Below are 26,286 nucleotides of genomic sequence, written 5' to 3'. Positions count from 1 at the left end.
TAATAAAGCAAAACCAGAACTTCAACTCAGTATATGTTTGCTAAATGACATATATAAGTTTCTGAGGTGAAGCTTTAAAAGTTAGAAAAATAGTCTTTTTGAAGGCCAGTTTATCCATCTAGAAATCCATTAGCACTTGTGTAGTTGTTTCTGTTTCAAGGGAGATAATGCATATGATTTCCTGGATTGGTTTCTGTTACTTTCTTTTAAGATTCCTCATTTCCCCATGCATCATCCTTCTTTGTACACTCAAGTTACATACATTTAGAAGCAACATGTAATACACACTTCTTAAAAATTACGTCCAGAGTTGAATGTAGTTATGGCCCAGAACATGCCTTGTAACCTTTTATCATCCAAATCTCTGATAAATTAACCTCTCTGCTACTCCATATCCCCTTGTATTTACTAAGCCTTCAAGAGTGCTTTTTTAGAAGCCAGATGTGAAGACTGTAGAGTAAGGACCAGCTTGTATTCTTCTGGACCTGTGTCCTTTCCTGTATATAATAATAATACAAGCTTCTGAGAAGTATGTGCATGTATGCTCATCTCTCCCAAATAATGCTTTCCATTTTGGGTAGGTCCTATTGGCAGTGGCTTTCATGAGGTTCAGAGAAAACTGCAAGGACCAAAATGTAGCAGGGAGGTACTGAACTTTCAAGAGATTTACTTACCGACTTTAAGTAGATCAGTTAGTCACTGTCTGTGAATGACAGAAGTTGATGCCACTAATTCTGAATTCTGTGTACTGTGAAGTATAATCCTTCCAAAATCTCTAGACTGTTGAGGTCTAGAAATGTGTTCCTTGTTGAATCTGGATTCAAAGGAAAAGTTTAACTTGACTGTTAAAACTTTCAGTTATTTTTGGCTACTTTCACATTAGTATCCCAATGATACTTAGACTTACTACTCCTTTTTACGAGTATTTGATGAGGGGTCTGGAGAAAAATGATCAGAATGTGACTCACCCCAGCTGACAGAGGTTTAACACAGTTAGCAAAATTAGTGAAAACTACTTTTAGAGGTTTAGTAGACCTCTGAAAAATTGGTCAGGCATCTCTAGGACCTAGTGTGATTAGTTAACATTAGTTTGATGGGACCATTTGCTGTTGGCCCACATAGATTGATACTTGACTGTCCTGCATGACTTTGTGCGCCTTAGGACAATAATTCTGGTTTGAGGTATTAGGCTACCAAAAGGTGTGGTTGAAGTTAATCAAAGCATTACCTGTTTGTTCACACTGACCAGAACATCTTTGCCAAGATCTGTTTGCAAATGTAAGGTCTGAATGATCTATAACCTAGAAATACGAGTGTGTTTTACATCCTTTCGGAAACCTCAGAGTAACTCTTTGCTGCTGATCATTGAGCATGAGTCCTTTATAATTAGAGCATGGTTTAAGTTGTACAGAACAGCACTTTTTTGTTTCAGAATATTATGGGTTTTTCATGTTTGGCAACAGAACTTTCATAGGCAACTATATTTCCTTAACATTTCTTTGGTATACTTTGGAGTTCAAGTTGGGTGACTTTATTACCCTCGAAGTTGGGAAGGATTGGTTTTTTGTTGGATTTTTTAATTCTTCTTAATCAGAATTCTTGCTGCCAAAGCAAACATTGTTACAAAAATTATATGCAAAAGGTAAAAAAAAACCCTAACTTCCAAACTAATGAAAGTATAAAAGATGTAGTGATATATAAAAATTTTTTATCCTACTCTTTACTGCAGGCTTATTACAGAATATTAGACTTAACACTTTCTATATATTTCAGTCATGGAATAAGCCATTTGTCAGGGCCTTGTGGGCCTGACCGAATTATACTGGTAGAAATTCTGTTACTGGCCAGCCAAAATAAATACATCTGATATCCTCTGGTGTTTGAACGGCTTTATCTTTTACAATTCTTATGATTTAATATTGTGAAACAAGCATTTGTCATCCTTTATCCAATAAGAGAACTGATACCCTGATACAGTTTTTTCTCTGTTTGTTCTTGTGGATGTTTTTCATTAAAAAAAAATATATTTTTTTCTCATTAGAAAAGTTTCTGTAAGTTTTATGTATGTTGCTTTGAAATTTTGAAATACCAGAACACTTTCTCTGCATGGTCATATCCATTATATATTGATAAAATAGTTTTCTTAAATGCCTGATTTAGTACTAGTACTTAAACACACATCAAGAAATGCATGAATCTGCTCTGTTTAGAAGTCACTAAAGAATATTAGACTAGCTAATATTTTTCCTGTTCTTTAAAATTTAGAACATCCAAACCTAACAAATATACAGAGAAGTCAGGTTGTGTCGTATTACCCTGTACTATTATCCAGATCTTCATACTGTAGCGTAAAAAGTTAACTTTACATAAGTAAAGCCTAAAAGCCTGCAAAGCTGGAGACTAAAGAATCTGCCAGAGTTAAAACATACCACTTTCACAAAGATTGTAAGCGAATTGGCAGGTCATCTCACTGTGTAACCCACAGGGGTTGGATAAATGCAGAGCCATGTGGCACTAACCGTGTATCACAAATTGGGCTCTGTCTACCCAATATGGAGAAAGAAGTATTTATAAAAGTAGCCTCTTGTCTTGGCAAAACCTTTCATCTGGATTTCCAGAGCAGCTGCACAGTGTTTTGTGCTTGAGAGTCACTGTCCATTCCAGCTGGTAGAGATGACTATCTACAGTTTATCAAAGCATTTTACTGTAATGAAAAGTACCTGGAAACTTTTGTCTAGCTAAACTAGTATGTAGATATATATATATATATATAAAGCTGACCTTTAAGTATGAACCCTGAACTCTAGAAATGTATCTTTGATCACCTTGTACAGGAAGTCTTTCAACAAGGGTGCTTATTGTCTCTCTCTCAGCTGATAGTAAATATACCTAAAATACTTCTTAAAGATCACCAGGAAGGGTCAATCAAATAAGCAGAAATAAGATCTGTCATCATGAGAGATGACATTTTACTTTGCGTAAACAAATTACCACTCTGGCTTCAGAATCTGCCCCTTCAGAAAAGGAGCTTTATCAGCCACTGCCACGGCTGGATGCTCTTCTGCCAGCATTCTGCAGGGCAGCAAACACTTTAGCTAGGTAACACACAAGGCTGTTCAGGATTTTACATGTCAAAACAGCTTAGATTCTAGTACCCGGTAGCTAACTAAAGCAGATCTAGAAACACTCATGTCAAGGACTTTCAGAAAGATGTAGTCCTTAAGAGACAATCTGCTGATGCCTCCATCAGAGACTGTTTCTCCATAGCTGTGGGTAAACCTTCTTTCGTTAGTTGGAGGGAGTTGACAGGAATGTAGATGATACTTACAGACTTCTAAAACAGTGAAAGGGCCATGCATTGGTAGGCCACAAATGACCTTGTTCATTTAGAAGTAGCAGAAAAAGTGAAGCTGAAGCAAACAGAATAGTCAGGTTATGAAAGTAACACAGCAGAAAGTTGAAAATATAGGCAAAAGTTGTATTTGATTACACTCAGCCCCTTCCAGCAGACCAGTTTAAAGCTGAGAGAAAAGATCTATTTTTTTTGCATGGTTTTCAAGGCAGTGATGGAGAAAAGAAAGGACATGAAAAATCATAGTATTACTGCCTTTTGTGTCAGAATATACATACATTTAGCGGGTTGCAAAATGCAGATTAGTAGTTTTCAGTATTTCCATGCTGTCTCTTACATTGTGCTTGTTTATCTGACATAGCATGATACCCAGTCGGTGAACAAATTTGTCATTCCATTTGTAATTTTTGTAAGATCATCTGAGATTAATCTATGATTACATAAAATATGTAATTATTATGGACATGAATTATATAAATTGTAGTTTTAAAATACGTTGCATGCCATTTTCCTCTTAAAGTTTAAAAAATAACAAGTGGTGCTTTTCTTTTCAATAGAAAAAACAAAAGAATATTTTGCGGATAGGAATTCAGAGTCTGGGTTCCATGTTGTGGGGTGATGACATCTGTAGCAGTGATACTCCTGAAGATATTCATAGCCTTACAAAATTTCTGTATGTTCTCCGTGGCCTCCTCAGAAAATCTTTGTCAGCCTGCATCATCACAGTGCCTGCTCACCTTATCCAGGTAGGAATGCTGTCTTTGCTACATTTCATAGCTGACACATCAGTTAGCAAAAATTTAAAATTCATGGTAAGAAAATACATGCAAATCTGGACATTTTGAAAACTTTTTGTTCAAACAGCAAAGTTAAACATAACTTCACTGTAGTGTTTCTGTACTTGTGTGGGACAATCATGCTGCAAAATCTACAAAGACCTAAGTGTAAAACCATCTTAAGACAATTATGCTTTATGTGGGTCTTAGTCTTTTTTGAAAAACTAACAAAATTTCAGAAACTATAAAAAAAACAGAATCGTGCTAGTAATCTCTTCTTAATTTATTTCTTTTACAACATCCCTACATACTTTTCCACTGCCTTCAGAACACTGTTTAGAGCTTTGATTCCAGACATTTCAGTCCACTGTCTTAATCTGTCATGCTCATTATGATGATGTGTGATGTTATGATGATGTGTGCCAGGAACTGCAAGATACTGGTTTACTCTTTAATTCAAATATCCCCTTGTATTGGAACGAGGAGCAAACCAGTTATGGTATCAGAGTAATTTTCCCAACTGCAAAATCAGAAGCTGCTAACAGCACTGAGGCTATATGGAGACTTAAATGTGTCTTCTGGAAATAAACTTTTTTAGCAAAAGGAAAAATGCAGATAGTCTTTTTTTTCTGCAAGTGGTAATGTAACTTACAAAAGCAAAATTATAATTCACAATGAACAGAGAACCTATAATTTTAGATATTCATTTGATTTGATTATAGTAAAAAAGTACTGGATAAAACCTCATATTATGCAAAATGTTTTCATAGAAGATGAGTTTATCATTAGATTAAATCCTGTCTTAGGTAAGTACATGACTCTCACTTGAGTATTGCATTTTGGAAAGGTGTTTGAATACCTGCAAATGTTTTTTATCTAGATACCCTGATGCACTTTCTGCTTCAAAAATAAAGAAACAAAACAATTTTCTATTTTTACCATTGCAGTCAAAAGTGTATGAATATTCCTCTTGCAGTACAAACCTCCATCTCCTTACTTTGCTGTTTTTAAATATTAGAGGGCAGTTTGCCTTCAAAAAGATTGACATTAGAATTTAATGCAATGAAAAGAATTTGTGAATGTAAAATAAGCATCCTTCTTTTTACGCATTGGAATTACCTGTCCATAATTGGGACATACAATTGGTTTCATTGTAGTCTTTTTTTATATATATATATTATGTCAGTAAAAGGTATGATCAGATTTTAGAGAAGTCCAGAAACATCTCTGAGAAACAAACTGAAGGGCAAAGTTTTTTGTTCGTTGTAAACTTAGTTGATTTGGGGTTTATGTTTATAAATTCCATATAAAACAATTCCCATGGAGTTAGGATTGAAATTATATCTCGTTTTTTAAATAACTGATTTTTAGATTTTAACCAAATTGTTTTACAGTAAGTGCTAGAGTATTTTGAGTTAAACAGAAAGAGATATTATTTCCAGAATCTTTGCTTAGTAGCCTTAAACAAATGAGAGCGTTAATTATTTTTTTTGAAATTGTTAGATTTCATGTATCCTTCTTTAAGCACTAAACTATGGGGAAAACTGTCATTAGGAGGAGCAAAGCTGCTGAGGGTTCCTTATACCCCACATTACTCAGTTCCCAGAGCCCTGCTGTGTAGTTGTTCCACTCTCCAAGAAGCCTGTTAAAGAGCCCCTGAGAGCATGTGTACAGCCCTCCATGTTAATAGTTAATTGGTGAGGATGGCAAGATGAGAGGACAGCCGAACATGTGGTCTCTCAGGCTCAAGCCGTAGGCAGACCTTTAGTTATAATAACAGCAGCTGCTCACATTCTCACAACCCAGCTACTCACCATTCTGTTGCTGAGGTTCCTTGCTGGATTAAAAAAGTAAAGAAAATATCTTTTCTTTCTGAAAGAATAAGAGAAGGGGATTTTTTTTTTCCAAGTGCATTTCTCTATATATATTTAATTTGAACAGAGTAAGTTCTAGCATATGCTTTCTCTGTTGAATCTTAGTCAATACACTGAAGGCACAGAAAATGCACACTTTTTTCTGAAGATGTGCTAAATTCCACATTTGTTCCCTGAACTACTATTTCTGTATTTTCTGTTAACTTTTGCCTCCCAACTGTATTAAACAGTCTACACGTAAATTCTTCACATGAATAATTTCCATGAAGGTAAATGTGAGTTCAAAATCACATTTTAATCAAGTTTTTTCCTGCATTACATATGCAGAAAAATAGTTTCTTTTTTACCTGCTTTCTCTTGAGAAACTAGATTTTTAGTAGTGACTCATACCGCATCTTGCCTTTGTCAGCCCCCAGTACTAGTTACTCCAGTGAAGAAATAAAACGTACAGTTGGTAGTACTGATTTTCAATAAGGACAATGTCTTTCCAACCCAGACTAGTTATATTTTTATATGTAGTGTATGAATAATGCATATATATATGTGGAATATATATATTTTATATATATATAGAGAGAGAGAGAGAGAGAGAGTTTGAGATTTTTTTCTTTAATATATTTTGCCAAATACCTCACAAGTGACTGGGAGTTCCACAAATTAAATCTACCTGGTTTATTTCTTTTTCAGAAAGTTTGATTTTGCCTTTACTTTCCATAAATTATATCTTTGTTCTTGGCTGATGAGACAATAAGATGAGGCTGCCTATTTTATCTTTTCTGTATTCTGATTGTTTTGTATTTTTTCTTATGCTGCCTCATTTATCTGTTTTTAAACAGTCACTTTTCTTTTAATCATATTTTACTTTATTACAGTAACATAACACAATCATGCTATGATTGTTCACATTTCCTACATTCTAATGTCTGCTTTGTCTCTTTGATGACTACTGAACATTAGACAGTGATTTTTTTCTTGATGCTTTTCCCTCTTTGGTACACATCCACCAATGTGGCTCTTTCATTATTCTAGCTATTCATTGTCTTGGATTTGATAACTTTGAATTGCATCTATCCAAAGATGATGCTCATTCACCCAGTTTGATGGGACACTGAATGTCTTCACAGTCTTATGTGAGGCTATATTGTGATAAAAGACACAAATTTACAGAAAATCTGGTTGTCTACAGGGTTTTTTCAGAGTAATTTGAAGAAATTGTAGTCCACTAAAGAACACATTCCTTGTGTTTTATTGATGAAAATTCTAGTGCAAACAGTGCATGAAAGAAAAATAAAATTCTCTTTTTTCAACCACAAAAATAGGACATTATTCTGGAAGAGGATTTCAAGAAAATGACACTAAAAACTTATCCAATTATGAATTTTATTCAGATGATGTGTGACAAGTTTTACTTGATTGATATTTTCTACTGATTGAGCATACTCTTATACTGTCAGGTAATAAATATTGAGATACTTACAAGTATGATTAAAATAGTTGATGGAAGGTTATTTTTCAAGTCTTTCTACCACTTCCTGAAAATGGATTGTGCCTATGAAATCAGATGGTGCATTTGAAAAGGGAAAATTGCTTCCATTTTAAAAATCTAGCATTGATCAAGGAGGGCGGACTGAAGGGGGATTTCATTTCTTTTTACGCTTTCCAAAATTAAGGAATATTATTTCCTTATGTCGAAAACAAATGTACAAAAACAAATAAGGACTCTTTTTCTGTATGTTGATAATCCATGCATTTTGATACCTAATTTAAAAAAAAAAAAAATCTTGTGCTACAGGAGTGTGACTTAAAGGACTTTCATGTCACACTGATTTATACTTCCAAAAGCTCTAAATTATAATTTAAAATATTTTCCTATTGTATTTTTTCTTTTTCTTTAATTACTAGAAATCATTGATAAATCCAAAAACATCTTTACCCCAAAATACTAAATAATGTTTGTAATTCTGTCCCTGTTCCTCCCAATTTTGTATCACTTAAGTAATACTTTATTGAGTAGATTATTATTTTCACTAGGAGAAAGTGTAACACTTCTGTTAAAACCATTGTTTATTTTGAACTTGAAGCCCTATTACTGGTGAGGACTAACAACCATATTAGTCAGCGTGTACCAAGGGAAATTAATTGACTAATGAAAAGTCAGTATGAATAAGTCTTGTTTTGTTACAGAACCTGTCCTCAGAGTCTGAAGTTCTGTTTAGCAAGGTATTTTCATTATTTCATCCAGTACGTTAAAAAATTAATTTCCTACAATATTAATGTTTTGATGCTTTGAATTCACTGAAGTGCATAAGTTACTGTATGTTTCAGTGTAGAAAAATTCAGAAACAAACCTTTTCACATCCATAGCCTTTTGTGTTCACACTGAGTAATTTAGCAGCTAAACTCGAAGTCAAGCAATAGAATGCCTTAGAATCCATTGCTAATATAGGATTATAAAATGTGAACTCCTATAGCTTGTGAATTTCTCACAGTTTGAAATCTTTATTCCTATGACAAGAGCTAAGAGTGATTGCCTGCCTTAGAACTCTTAACTTCTGAGAGTTCACAAGTGTAAAATGCTGAATATCCTTCAAATGTATTTGATGAGGTAGCTACTGCACACAAATTTATATTGAGGTAAAATGTCATGTAGTTTCTGTATCATAGTTAAGCAAGCTTTTGAAATTCTCTGCAAAATACGAGCTACAAATATGAAATGGTCTTCATGTTTTTCTGTATTGAGGGTTTTTTACTTGCCTTTTAATGTTGTATGTTGCTTTTTGTTGTATGTGAGAAATACACCATAACAACCATACAAAGAAATATTGAGAGTCATGAGTTTATGACAGGAATTCTTGGCTTATCCACATAGTTTTCAGATACGAATACTCTGGTTTGGATATTCTAGACATTCATAAAGTCATTTTAAAAATTATGACCAAGTAGAAAGGTCACAGAAGTATACAATTTAAAATTTAAATTGTGGGGTAGTATTTTTTTTCAATTTCTAGTAGTGTTGTTGATAGTGTTTGCTAATCAAGTTGCAGAAGAAATAGAAAAAAAATTGTTGTTTCATAAAGTTTATGGCTGCCAACAGGCTGTATTCCAGCTCTGCCACTTCTGATTTGGTAACAACGCCCCATTTCAAAAACAAATACAATATACATCTGAAGCATATTTTTGTACCCACGTGTTAATTGAGTTAGCTGTATTATGATGAACAGTCACATTGTATGTTAAAATTGCATGCTCAGGAAAGCCTTCTCATTTTAATCATTTTTACTTTTTAGAAGGACATTCTATATATACAACCTTATCACCGTCTCATCAACACACTATCTTTTAATCAAAAAAGTCACTTTTCTCAAACTAATACATTAAACTTTACAAGTTAATAAGTATGTGCAACATCACAATTTTATTTTACATTTTATGTATATAATCTGAAAATACACCTAGGAAAACTTTAAAGAATTAGGTAAGATGTAGAACTAAATCTTTCAACTGCAATATTAGACCTAAACAGTTAAATATCCCATCACAGTATGGAGATAGTCATCTGTTCAAGCATATGGAATCTTTTGGCTACTGGACTAAGTAGTTAATATAATGCCCAGTGTCCAGACATGGACACAACTGTTATGGAAGCAGAAGGGAAGAGGCTCATGTATTGAGCCCATTTGGACACTGATAAGTAAAGATTAGAAGAGTGACTTTAAATAATGCAGGACAAAGTAGTTATCTGCTTTAAGCCAGTAATTCTGTTATAAAACGGAAGGTGGTATTGTTTTTCTGAAGCAATACCATTTTTTTCAGATAAGTACAAGTAGTTGAAAAAAATGCCCTGTGAATCTAGCATTAAATATGGGTTTTATCTGTTGTCTGTTGTATTTCAGAACAAAGAACAATAATTTTGTGTAAAATTATTTTATATTTAAATTATTGCATGTGTATTTCCCATCTTAAATGAATTTCATGTAGCTGAATATTGAATTTCTGTGCAGTGTTAGCTTAGAAACATTTTTATATGAACTTTTGGTGTTGTTTAAAAACCTTGAAATTTCAGAATGTAATTTTACATCTTTTTGTTTAGACCGCTCTATTAATTACAATATAATCATAATAAAAAGGAATACTGCATCTTTAATGATGTTTTTGTGCCTGTGTAGTTAAGCTTTAATGCTAGGGAAAAAAAAGAAGATTAAATTAGCCTTGTAACCTCTTTCTCTTCCAGGCTGATGATGGAAAATAAAAGCTCTTAGCCACAGAATGTAACACTTAGAATTAATATTTAATTAGACCAGTAAATTGTACACCGTGGCTGAAAGCTTCCAAAGAGTTGTTAGTGCCACAATTGACCTACAAGTTTAATAATAACTCACTTCTAGGAGCAAGTGCCAGTTCAGCATAGTGGAGCCACTGTAAGAAAGTCCTGTGAGATTAAAATCAGCAAACCAAATGGCAGGCGAGGATTCCTGGGATGGAGCCTTCTGGAAAGCTGGGAGCTGGAGTAGCTTTTCAGCCAGGATTCAGATGAGAACAGTGGGCAAAAAAAGCTGATCCCTCCTGTTCTGGGAGCTTCTGGTTGTAGGCCAAAATCCTAGAACAGATTTTTTCTAAATGTTCTTACTGCAGCTATTAATTTATATCACAAATCAAGTAATGAATGACTTATCTTCGTCTTTTAATTAAGTTTTAATACAAACATTATCGCTGAATTCTCTGGTCATGAATTTTACTCATGGAAGAATGGCACTTTTTTGGTATGACGTGTAATTTAGTATGTTTGTACTGCAAAATGTTTCATTTTATAGTATCTTACTGCTACATAAAAGGGTTCTTGTTACAGTATGATGAGCAATTTATCGTAATATTACAAAATATTTAAATTAAACATGAAATGTGTATACTTTGTAAAATAGAATATTTTCAAGTTTAAAAAGCTTAATCTTGCCTTTCATTTTATGAACAATTAAAATATAAAGCCAGTAACTCTACCATTAGATATCCATCTGAGCCTTAATTCTGTGGCAAATTATTCTAGTGAAATAGGGCACCATAAGTTCAAAAATGTGCAAACACACAGCAACAGACTGAGGAAGGAACATACTGCATTATTTATTGGCTAGATCCTAAATAATTAAAGAAATGCCTACTCATTAGTTAAAAATTAAAGCAGGTGAGAACCTTGCCAGCAGAGGGAGCAGTCATGTCTTTCCTTAGGTTCCCATCGTTTCCAGCCTACCCATCATTTCCACCCTACCTCTTCTTATTGCCCAGCCAGTTTCCCATCTGGACCCAGCTTTGCCAGCCTGCTCCTGATGACAGCCTATAATTTTGTACTGAATAAGGAATTAGTTTTTTAAATGATTTTATATTTCATAATCTTGCCACTTGATTACCAATGCCAGTTAGATGTTCCTTTTGATATTTGCGTACTATTAATTGAAAAAATAGTGGAGGATCTTTTTGGTCACCTGTGAATAAAATGCAATTTGCTGTTTAAAGAATGAAAGTTGCAGCAATAGTTAGCCTTTCTGAATTGGTACACAAACTGCAATGACATTTTTTTTCAGGCAAAATGGCAACAAAAGAAACTCCTAAACATTTTTCTTATAATGAATAATCCCCAATGGAGTCATAGGATTTTAGTTAAGCCAGTAGGTCTCAAATACATAAATTTCAGCAGTTTTGTTATGTCTCTTTTGTAATATGACTCATTCTTTCAGTCTATTTTGCATCTGTATTTTATAAGACACTGTGACCAACTTCTAGCATTAATATTACATGTGTTTAATTCTTAAACCAAATCTGTTCAAATCGTCATTTTATTTTTGTGATACTTAAAGACAAATAATAACATAGAATTTTCCAGATACATTCTTTTATAACAATGAGACAATCTCATTAATAAGGACCACGTAGTGTTCAGGGGAGATGCTGGGCTCATCTCAGCCCAGATCTTGTACTAGTTTCTTCCCAGCTCCTCACTCTTCACTGGAGAAGGACCTGATCAGACTTATTTCATCTACCTACTGCAGCAGGACTCATGCAAGAGCCCCACACCCCAGAACCATTCATAGTCACATGTCCTTTCAGCTACTGAATGCTAAAGAAATAGTCAGAAGAGAAAAGCACTGAACAGGGATTCAGCTCAGAAAGTGTCACCCTTTTAATACCCTGTACATCTGTCACCTCTTTCAGCCAGATAATAACAGGATTTGCAGCACCCAGCTTTCTTTGACTCCCACACCATCTTGATATCACCAGATATTTTCCTGGTACCCCAAAGCCATAGATGCAGCCTCCTAAACTAAGCCTTAAGCAAAGGGGGTAGACAGGGCTTCAACGAAAGGCCGACTTCGGTTCCCAGCTCACTGTTGACTGGCTTGTGACTTTGGACAACTCACATGACATCTTTGTGCTTGTTACGTGACTTGTAAATGAGGAATGCAACACTTGCCTGTCTTTTGTAAAGCACTTTGAGATCAATAGATGGAAAGTTTGATTTAAACTTTCTTTAGTTTTTGTTCTCACTCTCGTTTTTGTAGGCCACAGCAGCAACTGTTATTGACTTGCTTGTTTTATCTGTATTGAGTCATCACTTATTTCACTGTTGGCCTTTAGGTCTTCCCTCCAATGGCGAAGCAGACATACTTTTTATTTTGTAGGATGCCAAGGTTTGCTGACATTGGATTCTTTTATAGTTTAAGTAATAGACAAGTCCAGGTAATCCATCTTCAGTGAAGATTCAAAGATATTTATTTTTTTTAGTGTGTGATATTTAGTTTTTATTTTCTGGCTGATGATTTTTCCTGAAAATTTATCCAGAATTTTTTAATTGAATACTGTGTCATCCGCCCTCATCTGATATATTTGATAATAACATTGCAGAGTTCCTATAGCAGTGACAGTGTTTTAGGTGTAAGATAAGGAAACCATGGCTCAAATGATGTTTTGAGCTTTTAAGAAACAAAAATACTAGTTTCACAGTTAAAAGACTCTGGAGTTTATGTAGACTATCAGGACAAACATTATTAAAAACAACTTTAAAAGAACAACCAAAATCTGGAGTTAATATATTGTGTAACATATTGGCCAACAGATGCTTTGTTACTCCCTTCCCATTTTTACGGGTACGTTGCATCTAATTTATCTGCTCATGTCTTCACTACGTGTCCATTCTTTGCTTCTGTAACTTGTATAAAAATATTCAGATACTATTAATTTCTTGATATTAGCTAACATGTGTATATAACCAGAATCAATGCTTGGAATTTCAGCCATATCAATGGATATTTATACTTAAGTTTTATTACAGTCAGTAAGGTTCTTCGAAGGTAAAAGATGTTCAATCAGTCAGAATCCATAAATGTGGGTATCTCATCACTGAAGGCATTGTGACTTGTAGAAAATCCTTGAAGTATATTTCTAGGATGTTTTAGCCAGCAAAGACATCACTCTTCTATTCAGTTTTCTTGTGATATTGGTGCAGATTTCTACGTACCAATCATTGTTAATGTAGTGTTGCTCATCTTAAATTCCACTGGTCTGAGTGTACATTCATTTTAGCCTAAATTCAAAGTTCAGTTAGTAGATTTGGTGTGTGCAAGCACTGAGAACAGAGCTAGTCAACATGGAGTCAGACTATAAGTATAGAATTTTATACTTTACAGTCTTTGTTAATTATTGATATAGTAGTTTTTGACAGAGCAGTTATTAATCTTTTATTTTCAGGATTTGTGACTAATGAAAAAGTGCACAAACTGTATCTCTCTATAATAATAGTACAAGGGCCCAATACCTAACTTCTTTTACCAAAACAAAAGGCATGGGTAATTCTGTGATTTTCTGAGCAGTACCTAACTAACAACTGGTGATAAATATTTAAGCCATGTTCTTTATAATTTATCTTTTCATTTAAAATCCTTTGAAGATTAAGTAGTAATGAAAAACGGTAAATATTTCTATATTGTGAAATCATTACCACATCATTGTTTGATAATCTCTCAGAAAATATCAAGAATTATTTCATCTATTGAATAACCCGCAAGTGTTACATTATACCCCAATGTGGCTGCCTGTGCTATAGTGCTAAGCTTACTTCGGCTTTATGACAGAATGCAACGGAAACAAAAAAAAAGGCACAACTGATTTATTGAGCTTTTTTTTGAAAGTTCACGCACCAAAATTTGCTTTACGTTTATAAGGTTCATATTACTTTGCGTGAACTTGCTTGTTTGCTCTTTATTGTTGAGACCTTCTTTCAAATGAAGTGTTCAGGTTACTGGACTCACCTGTTGGTAACACCACGAACTATTGCCCACAATTATAGTTTTACCTGGTCTTGGGGGGGAGTGACTGAATGCATCTTTAAATTCTGTGCTGTCACATGGAATGTATGCAACTCACCATTTAAACTGGAGTTTGTCCCAGTGCTAGTAGTTGTAAGTTTGTAAGTAGGTTTTTAGGTAATGAAACTCATTTTAGGATTCAATGTATTAACTTAATTAAATGTTTTAAAATAAAATCAGGGATGTGATTAGATTACCTGAATGTAAAGGTACAGAAGTCAAATATAGCCCTCTATCAAAATACAGGCCTCTTTGAAAATAGGCATAGTCTTAAAATACCTTATTTTCAATATGTAAATTGGTATTAAAATGATGTCAATGCATTGATCAAAATACAAATGCAAATATATAAAGCCCATGTGACTCAAAAGTTTAATGTATTTATACAAGTGCTAGTTGGATCTCATTATAGATCTTTGACATGAGTCTCTTATTTTCCTTTTAAATTTTGAGATTGTTTATATGTAGTATGTAGAAACATGGAAGGCATTCTGAGAAAATTTTCCATTCTTTGACTTTTCTTTACTTAATGCAGCACAAGGACTGAGTATTTAAATATTTTTATTACATACATTTTGTGAGGTTTTTAATATGTTTAGAAATCGACAAAATAAAAATGGGAGGACATATCCCTGTGTGTTAGAAAAATTTTGACAGGAAATCAGAGGAGAACTAGAAATTAAAGCAGAGTAGAAAAGATAGATATTTTTCCTAATATGGAATCCAGATGAACCAAGATTGATTTGATTAATAGTAGTAATGGTAAAATTGTGGTACATTAAGAACTCAATCCAGTAGAAACACACAGACAGCATTAATTTCAGTATGTATGTTTGAGTATACAGGCTATACATATATTTGTGTTGGTAGAACGCTTTATACTCAGACACAGGAGATGATATATTTTGAACTGCTCTATTTGTAAATAAGTATTTTTAAACATGCACAAATAATTACTCAAACTATGTAAATTCTGCAAATAAATTAGTAGGACAAAGCAATCTTTTTCCGTAATTGCCCTTCCCAAAAGCTAGTTAAACCCATATGTATAGTTCCCATTTACATACCCAGCTAGCTACATGGATTTTCTTGAGACATTGTTTTGAAAGTACACTTTTGTTAAGCCCAAATATTGCAAGTTTGTGCTTAAAAGAAAATTTCTGTCTAAAACAGTGAGCACAAAGTAAGATATAGAATGGATGCCCAGCCCAGCCAGCACAACAGGGTTGCTACCATGTTGTTAGAATAATTACATTTTGGCTGAACTAACTAATTTAGAAAAACTGCAGTACATCTAGCAAGACTGAAAACTTTCCAGGACTGGGTTGGGTGTTTTTTTTTTTATTATTTTTTAGTGTAATTTAAAACAATACCTCTTCTAGCTGCCAACAAACTCTTTCCCTGAACCTCCCCATTCCTGGCTTCCCTCCTAACCATGTCCTGGCTCACCTCCAGAGCTGCCAAGTTTATGCCAGAAGCAGGAGGTAGATTTGTATGGGGCTGGAGGAAGATCTGGAGCTCTGTTAAATTTTCAAGCCCAGATGGGGCAACATGATTTGTGTGTTTATGTCAGTATGCCATACATCACAACTATCTGTGTGCTGACGTCAGCTTTGATTGGACATTAATGTGCTGAACACTGCAAACTAGAAAATACATGATAGATACAGATCTATGGCAACAATGCTACATAAGCAAATGTCTGTTTGGTGTGGCAATTCACTGTGCAAAATATTTCCCAAGATACACTGCATTAAGCCAGGAGAATATTTTGACACACTTTAAAAACAAAAACAAAATCAACATGGGCAAACAGACTAGATTTTAAGAAAGCAAACCTGTTCAGAAGAGCTGAAACCAACACATTGATGTGTCATTAAGCAAATACTGAATTGCTAGCTATCACTTTAATCTTTCCAAAATTAAGACCAAATAGGAAAGATGCTATTCTTACGATTTGCAGGACTGTTAATGATGAGGATACTGTGCTGATGGTTGAGCGTCTTTCTACCCAAAGTTTTTGTAACCTATTTTTATCAAAACCAGCAAGCAAAAATGTTAAGGGACAGCAAAGGTTTATTCAAATGATAGTGTATTTATTCTATACCAAGAATTTAGGTTGGCTTCCAGAAAACATCAGTGTTTATTTATGTTACAATTTTGTATCTCTTGCTTATACAAATAACATTCAGCAGCCTGCTGAAGAACTGGCAAAATATGTAAATTTCTGGTCTGTGGATTTATAGAGGTCACTGGCTACTTCAGATTTATATTTATACCATCTTTATGTGATTGACCCTGTAGAATAATATGACCAAAAGTTTTCATTAAAACATAGCATACTGTCTCTCTTCCTGGAAAGGCAAATAATTTGCAAGTCAGTTTTAATATTTCAGGGGAGAATATTAGCATTTTGGGGGTGGATACAGTAACAAAGTTTAGGGATTGATATGTAGGCAGTGTTCTTTTATCTCCAATCGCTTACGTTATTCCTCAAAAAGGAAATTCTGTAGTGCAACACTATTTTATTATTATCCATCATTAGACTTTGTAGGTAAAATTGAAGTTCCCTGATTCCATGGGGATAGATCATTTTGGCCTGTGCTCAAGTGGCGGCTTTGAAAAGAGACCAGTCCCCAGGATTTAATGCCATCTGGCCCATAAGATGGGGAGGGGAAGGGATGTAAAGGTGCCATGGGATCGGTGAATTTAGGCCTTGTAACCTGAGCAGATTGGGCTGTGCAGGACAGACCACAGTTACTTTATATAGTGGTCAAAAAGCAGAATTCAGATTATTCTTTGATGGGAGTAGGAAATGTTCACCTTTTACATCTGCTTCATAGGCTTCCCTGTGGCTAGGAAATATGCTATTATTTAAATGTGGTTTCATGAAAGCAGTTAGTGTATTGATCACTGTTTTAATAAACCTGTATGTCAGTACAATGCATAGACTTAGTTCTAACATATCTAGGAATGTTTCTCTTCTCTCTGCTCCTGATTACTTTATAAGTTGTTGTTGTTATCAAATAGTTTACCAGTATTTAACTTGACCTTTAATAGTAAGTGTCAGTTGTATAGTTTATGAAAGAAATGCAGAATGTACAAAAAATTATTTAAAATTATTAAAAAGTACAAAGCTATAACTTGGAGCTACAGAGCTAATTCTTCATACTTGGAATGGGTGTTCTGAGGTGATTGGTCTGGATACCCCTGAAGGTGCGATTTGTATAGCTACCTACAGCCAAGAACAAGAGTATACCAGCTGTCCAGACAGCTTTTAAGATAACTACTTATCTTAAAGAAATATTTTGCTTTTTAGCACATATTTGTCTCTTTTTTTTTCTCATTAAATACTAGCGTCATCAAAGCATTTAAGAACATTTTATCCTGTTACGTCTGAAGATGGCTGTTGTAACCTTTGAAAGTTGCCTTCTGCTATATAAAATTAAGTAAACTGTGCAGAAAACAGCTTATTTAAGGCACATGACAGTACCTTGCTGCACAAGACATAAGGCATCACTTATAAGTCATAAATATGCAATTTGAAGCTTCAAATTTATATGTTGTGTAGAGAGGAACTTTTAGAAAGAAAAATACCAGAGAAAATGCTTTGCTTTTCCATGTTGTTTGATAACCAAAGTGAATAAATGTGTGGGTTGTGCTTGCTCAAAATATTAGAGGTGATATGCCTAAGTATATTAAAAAACAAGGTTTTCAGAACACAAACAAAAGCTGGGCACCTGACTCATAGTAGAAGTCAGTGAGAGGTGCTTAACTGCCACATAGCTTGTAAATATCTCTGATGTGAGCAAATGCATGTGTTGTGAAGATGTAGGAGAATATTTAGTTCTGAGTTAGCCCTTTTATAGTTTCTGCTTGTCAAATGTATATTTTCTTCAGACAGAAATTTCAATTCTTTTTTTTTTTTTTTTTTTTTTTAAGAAAAAAGCCCTCTAATGTAATTTCTAAGTATTGATGACCTATTTTTTCCCCACAGTTTGTCATTGAGAAGACCAGGGCTTACTCTATGAACATTAATTACATTTTTCATCACATAGGATGTGTATTTTGTTTCCATGTCTTACAGAATAAAGCAATTATGGAACGTGTAACAAACTTGTCAGATATCGTAGTTGGTCTTGAATCATTTATTGGCTCTGAGAGAGAAACCAATCCATTATACAAGGATTACCACGGTAAGTTCCATCTTTAGCAATGCAAAAAGTCTGCCCTAAGTGTTTCTAGGGCACTTAGCGGCTTACCCTCCAATTGGGTGTCTGCTATAAAGTAGCATTTGATTTCATTTTAGAATATACCTCTTAAATGTTTCTCCTTGCTAACCAGTCTTGAGTTAGGAAAATTTTTAGTAAAGTGCATTAAGGCTGCAAAGGAAACATGGCAACTCCTTGCATGTTGTCAAGCCGTATTACTGAGGCATGGCTCAATCAGATGTACATCTCAACAGGCAGGCTTTGGGGAATTCACATGCGGAGGAGGCTTGGCAATCATCTGACCAGCAAGCTGAACTTGTCATGAAATCAATACTTTTGATCTGCCAAGTTTTAAATAGAGAACACGGAAAAACATATATTGTATTAAGGTGAATAAACTGCTAAATGATGTGCTATATAAACTTTATCTAAAAATAATGTTCTGTTTTTCAGCTTTAAGTTACAGCACTTAATGCATTTGAAGAAATGGGTCTGGATATGTGTGGCATGTAAAATATGAAACTAATTTTGGTTAAAAGCCATGTAGCCTTTCAAATGATTTATCTTTAAAATCTATAATGGCGTTTAATCTTGCATTTTGTTTCCCAAAGATTTTGTTAGCTGTTGCAGCAGAACTATTTAAATTTTAAAAGATCAGATTATAAGTTATGCATAGCCAAAGCAATTGAATAACAAACAGTTTTAGCTAATCCGGAGCGGTGCTTTGAGTGTGCATAAATTACAGCTATTATTATTGTGATACTACTGTAGTTCCATGGAAACCTTTAGTTGAAAGTAAACTGCTTATCCAAAACTGCTGCAAACATGTGAGAATGTGGCAGTGTTTTCCATAGCAGAATATACAGAAAAAGAAGCAAAGATTTTGTTGAGGCACCACTGTATATGTGTAGGCTGTAAATGATAAATCAGAGAAAAATCTTTTTGGCTATGGATATAGTGCACATTTCATTATCTGAAAAAAAGGTGAATGAAAAAGAAACTGTGAACAAAAGCTAGAATAATTTGTCTAATTATTTTTCCAACTGTATAATCGTGATGTGGCATTTGTTTATGCTAACATAATTCTGTCAATTTGATACTCCTTTTCTCAGTACTGAAGAGATCCTTTAAGACAATTTGTGTTTTAGCAGTTATTTCCTGGTTTACTTTAAAAATGTATGCTAAATCATTTTTTTGGTAATACTTAATAAAAATTACATGCCAATATGCATAGTTTTTGAGGTTTAGGCAACCTTAATTTAAAATTCTAAAAATAGGTATTTTTAACTATGTTAACCTGTGGATTCTTTTTCCTTAAAAATATATTTCAAGATTATTTATTTACTGCAGATGATGGAAGATTTTGACATTACTCAGAAGTTTGATTAAATTATTGGATTATTTAATGAATCCTGCATTAATAATTTCATTAAGCTGCCTGCAAATTTAAATGGTTGAAAAGTTAATAAAATAACAAAAGAATGATGCAGATGATCCTTAAATAAAATTTTCAGAATAGTGTATATAACCAACCCTGTGTTATACCTGCTATTCCTATATATAATAATTATATTTTGAACTCAATAGCCAAACAAATAGTTCTTGTATGTCACTGGACAGGAGGCAGGGATAGAAGCTTTCAAAGCGTAAAATTATTTTTCTAATGTTACTGAGAATTTTTGTAATTAATACCCAGAAAAAATATGCTTCTAAGGTGTTTTAATTTTAGGAAACTTTCTTCCCTTATTCTTTCTTTTTAAAAAATAAATAAGACCCTGAAAAAATACTTGCCTTATTTTAAATTAAGGGTTTAGTGTTTGGGGGTTTTCTCACAGCTGCCGTTTTCATGTAAGATGTCTTTCCTAAATATTCAGTATTTCCATTTAGACGCTGGCTTTATGAATAGCAAATATAGGCCAGTAATTGAGAAGCCCTGTAGAATTTTCCTGGTTTTCAGATGTAGAGAATCACCCTTAGGTTGTTCAGAAACTATATTAGGCTGCACAAAAACCATCCAGCGTCCTTGTCAGAAAAAATCAGCTTGAGTTGCAGCTGACAGAATGCAGAGCTTGCAGTGCACCTAGTACTGTTAAAAACATCTGAATAGCTATATAAGCCTCCTGCATGCAGCAAACTTGTGTCTCCTAGGATGGCATAGGGGTTAACATTTATCCAAAAGCATGATCTAAATCGGTGTTTTCCAGAAACTTTTTTCAAGGCTTTTTCAGGGCGCAAAACGGAGTACTTCTCATTAGAGCTTCAGTGGTTATCAGTAACCCATAAGCCTTGTTTTGCTGGCTGCTTACTGGTGCATTTAATAAAATAAAGATCACTCAGTGGTGCCGTGGGCAGCGTGCAAGGTGATAGCCATATTTGCTTACTGTAAATACAAGAGAAAATCACACACAAACCGGCTGTAGTTTTGACAAGTATTAAGATCCCTCTTTACATCTGTACTTCTGTACCAAAGTGCAATTAGTTTTCCTCGCACAAGGATTTCTGTTTATCTTATTCTGCTTGATTACTTGAGTATAATCGCACCGTTTGCTTCATTGCTCCTGGTAGTAGGCTCCAGTTTAAAAAGGGGAGGATGAGTGTGTGTAAATATACAGAATTCTGCTGTAAGACTCTAATTTATGCATCTGGATGACAGCGTTTCTTAATTTTTTTCCTTCCTTTACTCTTTCTTTCCACAAGGTTTGGTTCATGTACATCAGATTCCTCGGCTTAATAGCTTGATCTGTGATGTGTCAGACACGAAGGACCTTGCTTTTAGATTAAAAAGGAAGCTGTTCACCATTGAGGTAAGAGAAACAGTTTTGTTTCACTATTTAGAACCCAAAAGGTGGAGCTAATCCCATCTCTTATGTTCTGTTTTGTGAAATACATAAAATATGCATCAGATGTTGTAAATTCATTTCATTCTGGTTTTGCTGTTCAGAACGGTTTTATAAAATACTGTAATATGCCTTCTAATTAAAAATGTCTCATTTGCTGTACTAAATCGGTCTGTTATAAATAGTTTATTTTGGTTTAAAATGTACGTAGAAAGTAGGCCACAACCTTCAATAACAAAGCGTGACATGTTTCTAAGGATGTCAGGAGCATATTTAATTAAATGTTAATGACTTGCTCTTACTTGTGTTAGTGGGTGGGAAAGTAGCTACATGTTATTACCCCAGCAGAGGGATTTTAATGTATAATGCTGCCTAAAATTGTGTGTGGTATGAGGGATAAGTGTCCTTATCAGTATTCAGAAACCATTTTCTTTGCATTACTGAAATCACCTTTCGCTCTTTTATGTCATTTTAAACACAGTATCATTTACACTAATGTCCTTAAGTAAATTTCCTACTAAATTTAAACTTTTTTCTGTGACCTTTATGCAGACAGTCCTGATAGAAGACAGTAATACAAAAGATGTATTTCATTTTAATCTTGCTAAAGAGCAAATGAACATAGCACTATTAAGCAATTAGAGCTGATGTATTTATTAACCAAGTAATGCTTAGAGATGGAAGATGGCTTTCGGGGTGATGTGATAGTCATCGGTACAGTCTGGGCAAATTTTTTTTTTTAACAAAGACATAAAACAGCTAAGCATCCCTGACAAACCATTTTGTTTAATCTCTTTTCAAATGAAAAGCTCTTAAGCAGACCACTTGTCTTAACTGCTTGAAACCATAAAAAGAGAGAATTGCCACCAATAAATTAGCATATTTTTTACTCCATCACCAAATGATGGTCAATGTGGCTTGGCACTGCTTTGGTGTTTGGGACTTCACCCTTAAGTGACCACTTTGGCCCTTATTTGACCCTCTGCCCTTTTTAGCTGGCCACTTGATAAGGTAACTTAAGGGTTCTCTCTCTTCACTGCCCCCTCCCCTTCACAATTGCAAGTAGCCCTAACCTATAAATCATTGAAAGAGCCCTATCAAGTGACAAATTAAGGTGCCCTCCTCCTAATTAATGGTCATCAATGTCTTTAATTATCTAATCCTATTGAGAGTAGTTAATAGTTAATCAGGCAGCTAGTTCTTCTTGCAGGTCATCTCTGCATGAGTGCTAGAAGTTTCTCAACTAGAGGTATCCTCTTCAGAAGCCACTTAAAGGCAAATATGTGAAGGAGAGCTTTTTTCCCAAAGACATTCCTTTATAATGTTTCTCAGTTTCCAGAGAACGTGGTTAGTGAAACCAGGCATTGTGAGGTATTAAACCATTTTAACAACTGCTTTTGAGCAGTACATTAGAAACAAAAACTTTTAATAGTCTGTGTTTGATATTAAAATACAAATGTTCTTACTCTTTTCAGAAGTGCAGAGAAGCATGCACCCTCATTTCACAGCATGGTAAATTCTCATGTATTAGAGCTATGAATTAGAATATTGGGAATGGGGGGGTGAGGGGTTTTCCTCACTATGAAACCTGACTCAGAATACAATTTTTTATGTCAGCTGTATTCGGAATTCTAATTTGGAATGATAAAAAAAAAACCAAACATACAAACCACAACTTAGCAGGAGACTGTAAAACAAACTGAATTAGCCTTGGAGCAGAAGTGTTGGAAACAAGGGTGTAGTGAAACTCTTGGAACAACCTGTTGCCCTAGACATGTGTAGATGACCCACTTGTATAATTTCTCCCTTTATTGCTCAGCTGCAACCCTTTTTGAATAACTTCAGCTTTTGTTACAGATATGCTTTCTGTAAGCTGAACTGACACAAACTAGCCCTTTTTGAACATATTAGATCACTGTCCTACTGTGATCTTCCTGTACACATTTCACTAATCTATAATACATATGTTTTTCTCCCTCATAGTATTAGGGGAGGCAGGCTACTGCTAGGCTGACTAGAGCAACGAGGTCAATAAGAAAATGGGAGCAAGGGAAAATTGAATTAAGAAGCTATTTGAATACAGTCTTTTAAAATGGGTTTCTGCAGTTAGAATGTGATGAGTCAGCAGTCAGGTTTGGTTCTGGTGGTAAAAACATGAAGCAGCACAACAGTGTGTGTTATGAGCAACAGTGTGCTTTATACGAAGTACAGCTGAGTTTATGACTTCTTCAGTATGTAGCTTAAATGTGAAATATATTTTGTATACATTACAGTTTTTGGAAAGGTTCTGCTTAGTTATATACACAAATTAGGGTAAAAATATTGACCTTTACTTGAAATGCCACTTTAAAACCAAATTTCATAAGAAAAGTTAGAAACTGATAACCTATGATTTCTGGCAAAATTTCTCCAAAAAGGGGTTTCATCACTAAACCATTCTTTTTTTAAAGTTTAAAATAAGGGCATGGGCCATGGATTTTCTCATCTCTGGATTGCTCACCAGTTAAATAACTATGGTTTGGCCTTCATCAGTAAAAAAACCTTAAATGTCAAAACCGTTTTATTAGATTGCAGTTTTGTGGGAGGGACTCCGCCTCTTTATAGTCTACAGAATCATTTAACTGTTTCAGTTTTTCTTCTGTCTTCTTCATCAAAATAAGATTGACTGAAATATATTCTAAAGGGATATATTTTTTAATCGAGATTAAAATGTTTTTTAATGAACATTTATGAGTGTTCATTTTCCATTTTTAAATCATGAGGTAGACCCTTTCCAGGAAGACTTACGTGTTTATGGTAGAAGCTGCAGAAGCTATATCAAGCTTTCCCAAATCTTCACACATTTGTTACTAGCAGTTTGTTATTATATGCAATATTATCAGAGATCTCTCTTATGTGCATACCACTTTAAAGGACACAATTTTGAAGTTAGCCTGTCTAATCCTATTTCTTCCCACTTTGGAATCTTAATTAGAAGGAGATAAAAACCATCATTTGACTAAATTATTGTCTTGAATCTGTAGCAAAAGGTATAATCCGCAATTGGGCCAATTAGTGTACCCCATAGTTAGCTATGCTGAGGCAGGAAACTTGATTAGATCTGACACCAGCCTAGTTCCCACTGTTGTTTTGCCAGGTATGATGGTCAGACTTCAAAGGGCTTGAGGCATCAGCAGGGCAAGGTTTGGAGGCCAGCTTAGGTCCGGTCGTTAATCTCTCTGCTAAAACCACAGCAGCCCTCGCACAAAACAAGCTTACACGACACAATCATGCGGTATTAAAGTTTGGGTTGAGTCATGCCAATTTGCCTTTGATTTTCTGATGATTGACTAAAAGATGGCTACATGACTAGACACATACTGAAAGTTTACTGATTAGGTAAGTTCCCCAAATATTTGAAATATTTTTTGATTTCTCAGTTAAATGATATGACAACCAGTTCATCTTAATGAAACTTTTTGCAGTATTGTTCCTGAAGTACTTTTTGCTTTATTTGTAGCTCCGAATGTAACTTTTGTCAACATTTGAAACATTTTTTAGGAACATTATGTTCATAGTTTTATTTGATAGAAGTTTTCTTTGTTGTTCCAAAGCTTCCTGTATCAAAGCTAAAGGAATCTGTGCCTAAATTTGATTTTTTCACTCCTCAAAATTTCTAAGGAAACATTGGCTTTCTTTGTTATTTAGGTACATTTACAATTACTTGCAAAAAGGGAATTTCCTCTTAATTATTTTCCACCTCACCATTGAGTAAAGGGCTGTTCCATGGCTGCGATTACATAAGTGTTCCTTTCTTTTGCAGTCTGATTTGTTGAAATATTGCAGTAACAGTGACATGTTTCCATTCTGAGAAAAGCCTAAGGCTGCTTTAGTATTATTCCAAATGATTGAAATTGCCATCTTGCTGACTTTCCCTTGGGCAGCTTAAGGCCTGTTTACTTTTGTATTTGTTTCACATGTTCCCTCTGAGTTTGGCTGGCAGGACATCATTACCTGGTTTGACAAGACAGTTGGAGAAGATTCATATTTGATTAACTCCCTCTGTTACTGTCTGGTCAGCATAAACCTCTGAAATTATGTATTTTAAATTAAAACTTTTGAATAATTCGAATATTTGCTAATGGAAAATTTTATGAAGGGTTGGGGGGGTGGAGTTGTTGGGGTTGTTTTTTTTATTTCCTAGTTTTGCTTTCCTGCTGATGTGTTAAGTCTTCAGGTAACAGTCAATTGTTAACAGTATAAAGAATAAGCTTTTTCCTACAAGCTGTATAATACAGTTTATCTAACAAATATTTGTTATTAAATTTATTTTTTTAGATAAATGCACAAGTAAGATCCAGCTAATATGATTTCCTTTCTAATGGCTGTTATAACACCTGTGCAAACCAGAATAAAATAAAAGACAGCTAAGTGTCATATACTATATAAAGAATTGCCACACAGCAAAAATAAGTAAGTTTCCAGAGTTTAATGTATGAATTTAGGAGACAGTCTTTTCTGAGAGGTGTTTCCTAACAGGAAGAGAGCAAAGTCAGAATTAGAGGAGTCCTGTGGCAGGAAAGTTGCTAGTTTCTCAGCGGCAGGCAGATACAATATGGCACTATGGAGCACTCTGCAGTGCATTTTTCCTACTGGTAATTGTCAGAGTAAAAGGTTATGTCTTTGGAAAGAAACATAATCACAAAAATGAGCAATTGAGTCTATATAGAATAAAAATAAATGCCTGATTCCTAAACAGAGTCCTTTCTTCATCTATCGATAAAGGACTATACAAAAATCAGTGTTTGCCAAAATAAGCAAGATTTAATTGCAGCTCCAGATATTCACATGTATGTTATTTGTCCAGCACTGGTAATTGGAAGAAGACTTAAAACTCCGTTCTTTT

General features: G+C 34.4%; 1 protein-coding gene across 1 annotated transcript in view; it reads left to right on the top strand.

Moving 5' to 3' along the window:
- The window catches only part of ELP4 (elongator acetyltransferase complex subunit 4), a 151,004-nt gene that overhangs the window by 47,938 nt on the left and 76,780 nt on the right, over nucleotides 1-26,286 (top strand). Inside the window, exons 7-9 of the mRNA XM_040608840.1 lie at nucleotides 3,910-4,098; nucleotides 18,441-18,549; nucleotides 21,262-21,368. Coding sequence (XP_040464774.1) covers nucleotides 3,910-4,098; nucleotides 18,441-18,549; nucleotides 21,262-21,368 — 405 coding nt within the window. The remainder of the gene's footprint in view (nucleotides 1-3,909; nucleotides 4,099-18,440; nucleotides 18,550-21,261; nucleotides 21,369-26,286) is intronic.

This window comes from Falco naumanni, chromosome 10 (genome assembly GCF_017639655.2).
Source record: "Falco naumanni isolate bFalNau1 chromosome 10, bFalNau1.pat, whole genome shotgun sequence".
Lineage (NCBI taxonomy): Eukaryota > Metazoa > Chordata > Aves > Falconiformes > Falconidae > Falco > Falco naumanni.
Note: the sequence above shows the minus strand (reverse complement) of the source record. Positions and strands in the feature narration are given on the sequence as shown.